We start from the raw sequence: 7,452 nt of genomic DNA on the forward strand, positions 1-7,452 counted from the left end.
GTCGGTGATCCGGTTAGAGTTTTCCTGCTTGGAGGGCAAGGCGGCAAGTCGGATGAGGTCGTCGACGTTATAAGGATCAACGTGCTCGTGCCAACCAGTGTACATCAGCCACGGGCTGACATTCCGGAAATCCACCTCGTTGGAACGGTGCTCCTCAGCGAGGCGGTCCCGTTCAGCGCGCTGCTCCGAGAACATCTTTTCCAGCGGGGTGAGGTCAACACCAGAGGAGTCGTCCGAATCGGATGGTTCCGTAACCTCGAAAAGCCGATTCTTGGTTCCGTTGCTGAGCCGTTGCGCCTTGATGCGGGGGAGGGAAGTCGGAACGGGAAGCCCAGGGTGCTGTCGGGAGCAGTGCGAGGCGAGGCTGGACGCGAGGTAGACGTGGCGGCAGTGAGGGCAGCGGACACAGTCGGAGACAACAGGCAAACCCTTGAGGGAGGGAATGGGCTCCAAGGAGAGCCAAAGCTCAGGAAGCTCTTTGGCCAATTTGTATTCCTTTCCAAGGGAAAAGAACTGGTTAGGCTTGGGATGAATACCAAGCCCCTTGTGTTTTTGGGACCAGTGGTCGGGAAGCCAGGTGTAAGGCAGCATAACCTTGCACTTGAGGCAGTACAAGAGCCGAGTGCGGGACTCGACAACACAGCCGATAGTTCTGATAGCGGGAAAGTCGATAAAGTGGGACGCCTATAAACCAGTCAATAAACAGTGGTCTAGGGACCTGCAGCTAAGAGAAACAACCTCGTGTGGATCCTGAGGCTCATCAACACTCATCACATCTTCCTCCTCGCTTTCTTCGCTAGATGCCTTGAAATTAATAGAAAATTGAGCCTAGACCCTCATAATCAGGAAAATAAAGGACGGGCTCACTGTTGGAAAGCTGGCTTGGGGAGACGGCTGTCGAAACGGTCGGTTTCAATCAAATTTGAGGATTAGAAACCAACTCACCAGACGATCTTCATCCCCAGAGGCTGGACGTTGAACTTCGTCCTCTGGATCCTCGCCCCCGTCATGAGTGGTGGCCCTGACCGCTCCGCCAGGGTTGGGCTGCGGGACGGTCTGCAAGATCTTCGGAGGTCAGGTTTCGAATGCACTCGGAAATTGGAAACCACCGCACCAGACCCGGGGGCTTGTCAAGCCAGTCGAATTCACTTTTAGAGGCATGATTCCGAATGCCCTGAGTGGTGGCAAACGACCGTGCACATTTTGGGGCAGCACACTGGCAGTAGAAAAATCCGTCTGGACGGCGAACAACCTGAAAGATCCCGTTCGGAAACCGGACGGTGACTTTGGGGTCGCAGGAACGGCGGTGAACCCGGAGGTGTTCGTAGCTCGGGAAGACAGTGGAGCAGTGGTTGCAAGTCGACATGTTTTTCGGGCGGTTATAGGCAAGAAAGGCAAGTAAATATCCAAAAAAGGAAGGTGGTGGTTAAGGTGAAACCTTGATTTCAAACTCAGCTGGCCGATCGATCATCATATTGATCGATCTGATCATCAAAATACAAACAATACCAAACAATACTTCCCCTACGTGCACCATGGTGTGTGGTCTTCAGGCCACTGTGAGTGTGGATTCAGGTATCAAGGATATCTAGCCCCCTATACGATGTGAGCAACGTGTCGTCAAAGTGCACGGTAGTCAAGAGAGGTTGTCGTATACAACGTTCAATTTACTTCGTATTCAAGGAGTCGGGCGAAAGATAGCCGTCGGCCATGGCCCAACACAAAGGCTATATATATAATATTTTCGAGGGAACGAATAGGGCGGAAATAACGCCGTAGTGGGGTGCTCATCAAATCCCTACCAGCATAGGCTGGGCAGTTGTTTCCAGCCAAAACACCTCTAGCCAAGCCCTTCCCTTATACCTATACATAGCCATCATTGGTCTGTAGCCCGAGACAGAGTGGCAGACCCACTGACTGTATTGCGGTTATCCACATACCTCCTGGTTTCCAAACCAGATTCCAAGTTGAAACCGAGGGACATGGGACTGCGAAAAGGAATAGACCTTTTGTGTCACAGGTCGTACATGTATAGCTGCAACAAGAGGAAAGTCTACGGTAGAATTAACTAAGCGGACTCATCCCCTCCGCGCTCCAAGTGGTCTTCCGGAATTCGGTGGCGACCGGAATTAAGTGTGAACCCGCTGTCGGTGGAACGGGTGTCCTGGAGGAGCATTCGCATAACTTCCGCGTTAAGAGGGCGGGTGTTGCGAGCGCGGTCGGCGAGTGGGCTAAGCCTGTAGAAACCGACACCATCAACCTGGGAGGGTAGGGGACGCCCTCCCCCAAGGTAAAGGGGTACACCAGAAATGACCTATTCGAAATGTCAGCGTCCGACCGTCTACAATGTAAAGACAACCGCACGGGTGCTGCAGTGTTTGAGGCGTGGTCCCCTGCTATGGTCCCGCCTGCATAAGCCCCAGGGGATGGAGCAGTCTTGATGGGTGAAGCGTGTATCCAAAATCGGAAATCAGTGAGCGTTATTCATATACACGCAAAGACGACTTACCATCGATGCATCAGCATGGGCTGGTGAGTTGGCAAGATGTGGTCGTCGGTTCTCGATGGACCTACCATCGCGCTACAACACCCGCCCAACGGAATCAGCCTTGTATCGGTCCCAAGAGCGTTAATGTGAGGGACATACCTCCCTTGGAGGATCGCCAACTCCGCCACTCCCCATCGGTTCGCCTTCATCGAGGGTCGCTGGGCGTGTTCCGTTGGCGGGTCGGCGTCTAACCTACAACGCCCAATACCAAACTCCATCAGACTCTCGAGGTACCTGGAGGTGAAACACTCACCGACTCTACATCCCCGCCTAAGGTCATTATCCCGGGCGATTCCCGACCGCCGATGTCGCTTTCGCTATCACTGACATCTATCTAGCAACGACGGAACTCAGCGCTGCTGCATCACCGCGGTCATTGGAATGGGACTCACCAAAGCTGGTATCCCGCCAGTGCGGTTAAGGTTATCATGAGATCTGTTCTCCATTGCGTGGTGGTGGTTGCTGGGTAACCGATTGTGGACGGAATAAAGAGACGACGACATCGATTTGGTAAGCGTCAGGTTCACGGCCCGACGCTTAAGTACAGCGAAACCGTAACAGAGTCTCGATACGGTTTCTAAATAACCCAGAAAATGAAAACCATGTGTACTGACCGTGCTTGTACGACAGACCCTTCCTTTAGCGAATGGTTTCTAAAGTGGAGAGGTAGTTGAAACCACCCGACAAATGCGTACGCGCGGTTACCTGCTGACCAGACGGTTTCAACCAACGATGGAGAATAGAAACCAGCACAATAAGATTCGCATTTGAGTTAAATGGGACTACTACAGTGTAAAATTACGTCTCGTCACCCTCACCCTCGTCTTCGTCTTCGTCCTCGTCCTCGTCTTCGTCTTCGTCTTCGTCTTCGTCTTCGTCCTCGTCCTCGTCGTCGCCCTCGCCCTCGTCGTCGCCCTCGTCGTCTTCGCCCTCATCCTCGTCGTCGTCTTCGCCCTGGTTTTCGTCGTCGTCCTCCTCCTGCTCCCCGTCGTCCTCGTTTTCCTCGTTCTCCTCCTCATGCTCGTTCTCCTCTGCTTGAACACTTTCCATCTCCTCGTCGTTGTCCCCTTCAACGTTCATCAACGTGACCCCACCTTGGGGGAGACGCTGGGCTTGCTTCTTGACCTTGGGCTTCTTGACCTTGTAGTTGGGCGCGTTGGGAATGGGTACGGCAACCCCAAGTTTCGACGATCGAACGAGCTCGGCAGGTCCTTGGCCCATGAGGGCGAGAACCTTCTCCTTCTTCTTCAGCGGTCGGACAGCATTCTGGAGGTCGGTGAGGCTCATGAACATTTCCGAGTCCTCAGGTGGTACAGTGATGTTGAACTCGGACTTGAGGACGTCGTCCATAATGGTGAGGTCGGTAGCGTCGATCCTCATCTTCTTCCCACCGGCGAGAGTAACCTTGGAGAAGCGCATGCGTTCGAGCATGCACTTGTAACAGGCGCGCTATAGAAGTAGATCAACGGTAAGCTGTCGGTTGGAATCTCGGAGTCTGAATTGAAACCGCTCACCCTAAGAGCACTGATAAAGTCATTGCGCGCGCCCACTGGAATGCGCGTAAACGATTTCTGGACGTGCTTGCCCTTCTCCTTGACGCTGACGGTGTACGAGATGGCGAACGAGCGGACGAGGGTGTTGTAGAACCGAGCCATTTCGATAGTCTGACCGCGTACAAGGGAGTCGAGGTCGTGGGCTTCTTTGTAGTCCTGCACCTTGCGCTCGTTGAAGAGCTGTGACGATTCCGACGTCGCAATGTGCTTGTCCTTCCCAATTCCGTGCCATGGGGTCCAGTCCTTTCGATGGGTGTGGATAACCTCGAGGAGCTCGCTGTAGACCGCCCAAGTGAGGGCGTCAGTCTTGACCATCTCGGCAAGCTTGGGGAGGGCGACGAGGTTCTTCCAGAACGAGGTGGTGGCGGACATGGCACGCAAGTTGTGCGCTTGGTTGGATTTACCGGGAGTCCAAGCCATCCAAGGGCGCCCAGATCGGGTGAGGAGCGCCTCAACCCAACTGTAGTACTCGGGATAAACGTCGGGGAGTTTAGGTCGCTTGTCGTCGGGAATCGACTTGGGTGCGATGGGGTAGTAGGTACCGTTTCGAGCCTTGACCGAAGGAGCGAGCTCCGGATACTGGCCGACATGATTGGCCTCGTGCTCCGACTGGAGCGCAGCGTACTCCCTAAGCAGGAGGGGGACGTACTTGACCGCTTCCTGGACAGGGTTGGAGTACTCGACCACGGCGCTGAGCTTGCTCAACCCCACGCCCATAGGCGCCCCTTTACCAAGCCAACCTGACGCTGACGAACCCTTGGTCCAATCGACGAGAGCACTGTTACGATAGCGAAAAATGACCTTTCGGAACTGCCATGGTTTCTATTAGCGTCCTGAACTTGAAACCAACACCTGGAACGTTTACTTACCTGGGGTTAAGACAATCGAACGAATGATGGAGGTTAGGTTGGGTTTCAATATGAAGGCTGGAATAGAAACCAAACGGACTTACCCCGTCCAGAATCGCCTCGGAGCAGTCGTCCTCCATGAGATCGCCGGGGTTCGTGACTCCATCCTTGGGATGCGTTGCGATCCACCGAGCTACATCCTCGATGGTGTAGTCGTATTTGTTGTTGCCGTGGATCGGCGCAAGGAAACCAGGGTCGACGAGGGAAATGACCTAAAAACAGACTGGTTGTGAGTGACCCAGAGGCGGTAGAGTCGAGACCCTAGCGACTTACGACTTTGATACCCTCAGTACGGCTTCGAAGGTCCTCCACCAACTTCGAAACAAACTGAGGGACGTAGATGGGAAGCGCCCACTCTCCGTCCTCTTTCTTGGCGATCGACTCTTGAATCTTGCGCAGGCGCTCGGGCATGAGCAGGATAGCGTCATGGTGAGGGATCTTGAGCCCGGTTTCTTCGGCTTTCTTAGCCCTGTCGGCGTTCTCGACCAGCCAACCGTGAACAGTGTCGTAGAAGGCTGAGACAGCCTTCAGCCATCCCGCCGACTCTTCTTCCAGATGGACTCGTGGGGTCGCAAACGATACAAAGAAGGGCTTGAGCTTGTCCGCATAGGCCTTGTCGACGGCCTCCCAGAACGACGGGCCAAGCGAGTCGTAATCCATCTGGACGAAAGATGGATCGTACGAAGACCCTGCAGGAACCGCACTCGCTGGGGCTGCCAGCCAAGAGACTGGACGGAACATCGAGCGAATGAGGGGGGAGATGATCTGTTTGGGTTGGTTTCAGAGATTTGAGAAACAATGAACGAGAACGATCGACTTACCGATCCAATTAGCCCTCGGTAGTTTTCGAAAAATGCGTACGAGAGCTTGCATTGAGTTCCCTGGCTGTGCGCGTCCGTGGCAAATGTGTGGATGACGTTTTCGAGCGCGACAGGGGCGTCTGTCAACGATCGCAGGAGGGGCTCGCTTGGGAGGTAGCTGATCTGCTTCTTCCAGACCTTGTACTCGGCGGGGAGGGTGATAAGAACAGTGACCGTGTTCCTAAGAGTGTCAAAGGGTCGGTCGGGCGAGGAGGCGAAGTCTGGATTGGCGGCGAGCATGCGCAAGCCCTCGATACCGTGCTTCGCAGACCGAAGGAAGTCTAAAACGGGTTTCAACTTCAGGTATGAAATGGAAACCACTGCACTTACCCAAGTCGTAGATCTTGGCACACCATAATCCCGTCTCCTCAAGGAGCTTGGTGTCTTTGCGAATGGCGTCGAGAAGCCTCTGCTTCTCCTCTCCACTCTCGGTCTCTGCTGCTGCGGCTAGCAAGTCCGCCCAGGCCGCCCGCATTTCCTTCGTTAACGCCTCCGTCACTTCTCCTCGGTGGGCGCCGTTGACCAGGTGAGCAGCCGCAGGTTCGTTGGGATGCTTCTTGTTGTATTCCTCCACAGCGTCGCGGTTGATTCGGAGCTTTTTGACGTCCCAAGGGAATTTGGGTAGCTCTTCGGAGAACGTGCTGGCCTTGTCGATAACAGATGCGGGAAGGGCGAGAACGATGGCGTGCTCGAACGCCTGGGGGGCAAGGTTTGGTCCAGCAGCCATGAGTTCGTCGAAGACCGACTTGACGAGGGGTCGAGTGTTGTAGGTGCGGTACTCGAGGGGCAAGGTGGATACAAAGCGCAAGTTCGCGTCGTCGGACCCCTCGAACTGGTAGATACCTCGACGAAGGAACTTGCTGCGGTTGGCGGTGAACGTCTGCAGCTGCTGGTTGCTGAAGGCAGGCCCACCGCCCATGTAAACGAGGGCGTAGCCCAGGAAGCTCGAGGCCACAGTGACCTGGAGGTCCATGTAGTGCCCAGCGACCTCGCCTCGAGCTTCGAGCATGCGAGCCATGTCGTCATGGATGTTTGAACGACGTTCGAGCTACCCGTCTGGTTAGTATAGTCAGATCGTTTGTGGGCTATCCAATGCATACCCGTTGCTCGAGGGTCATACTTTGTTCCTGATGTTCATGGCTTGAGTCACATCCAACGATACGAGGAATGAGAAAGCCTCACCTCTTCGTCAACCGTCACAGTCTTTTTCTTGGTAGCCTTCTTACCCTTTTCAGAGCCCTGGATGCTTCCCCCTTTGGTACTGGTAGGCGCCTCGATGGTCTTTTCACGGTCAACGTCCATCTGCTCCCCTAACCCTTCATCACCCTAAAGTGAACGATAAGTAGGTGGTTTCAATCTCGAACACGGAATAGAAACCAACTGACCTGGCCCTCGCCGGTGTTTCCTGCATCGTCTCCCTTAGGTGGCGCGAACGTGTTGGTTTCAATTCTACCCAGGGATTGGAAACCAGTACTCACTTGCTCCGCAGTCTTGGCCTTCTTCGCCGCACGTGAAGTGCCCTGACGTGTGGCCCGGCGCTTGCCTCCAGAGGTCCCAACGATAACGATGTCGCTTAACCCACC

At 54.6% G+C, this 7,452-nt stretch overlaps 3 protein-coding genes across 3 annotated transcripts; all 3 read right to left on the minus strand.

The window, feature by feature from the left end:
• Positions 1 to 13: 13 nt before the first annotated feature.
• CC1G_13341 (hypothetical protein) lies at positions 14 to 1,366 on the minus strand (the record flags this gene model as incomplete). The annotated part of the gene is made up of 6 exons (XM_001841525.2): positions 14 to 27; positions 96 to 684; positions 739 to 804; positions 868 to 894; positions 946 to 1,056; positions 1,115 to 1,366. 6 exons carry the CDS (start codon positions 1,364 to 1,366, stop codon positions 14 to 16), a joined length of 1,059 nt encoding a protein of 352 aa, XP_001841577.2.
• Positions 1,367 to 2,068: 702 nt separating this feature from the next.
• Positions 2,069 to 2,994, minus strand: CC1G_13342 (hypothetical protein; the record flags this gene model as incomplete). The annotated part of the gene is made up of 6 exons (XM_001841526.2): positions 2,069 to 2,314; positions 2,365 to 2,436; positions 2,510 to 2,581; positions 2,648 to 2,740; positions 2,802 to 2,882; positions 2,941 to 2,994. The coding sequence occupies 6 exons, from the start codon at positions 2,992 to 2,994 to the stop codon at positions 2,069 to 2,071; spliced, it is 618 nt and encodes a 205-aa protein (XP_001841578.2).
• A 352-nt stretch (positions 2,995 to 3,346) lies between these two features.
• CC1G_13343 (hypothetical protein) lies at positions 3,347 to 7,280 on the minus strand (the record flags this gene model as incomplete). Its single annotated transcript, XM_001841527.2, has 9 exons — positions 3,347 to 3,997; positions 4,063 to 4,911; positions 5,054 to 5,221; positions 5,283 to 5,774; positions 5,831 to 6,150; positions 6,200 to 6,917; positions 6,970 to 6,996; positions 7,052 to 7,195; positions 7,251 to 7,280. The coding sequence occupies 9 exons, from the start codon at positions 7,278 to 7,280 to the stop codon at positions 3,347 to 3,349; spliced, it is 3,399 nt and encodes a 1,132-aa protein (XP_001841579.2).
• Between the last annotated feature and the right edge of the window lie 172 nt (positions 7,281 to 7,452).

Source organism: Coprinopsis cinerea (assembly GCF_000182895.1).
Source record: "Coprinopsis cinerea okayama7#130 chromosome Unknown cont3.37, whole genome shotgun sequence".
Taxonomy (NCBI): domain Eukaryota; kingdom Fungi; phylum Basidiomycota; class Agaricomycetes; order Agaricales; family Psathyrellaceae; genus Coprinopsis; species Coprinopsis cinerea.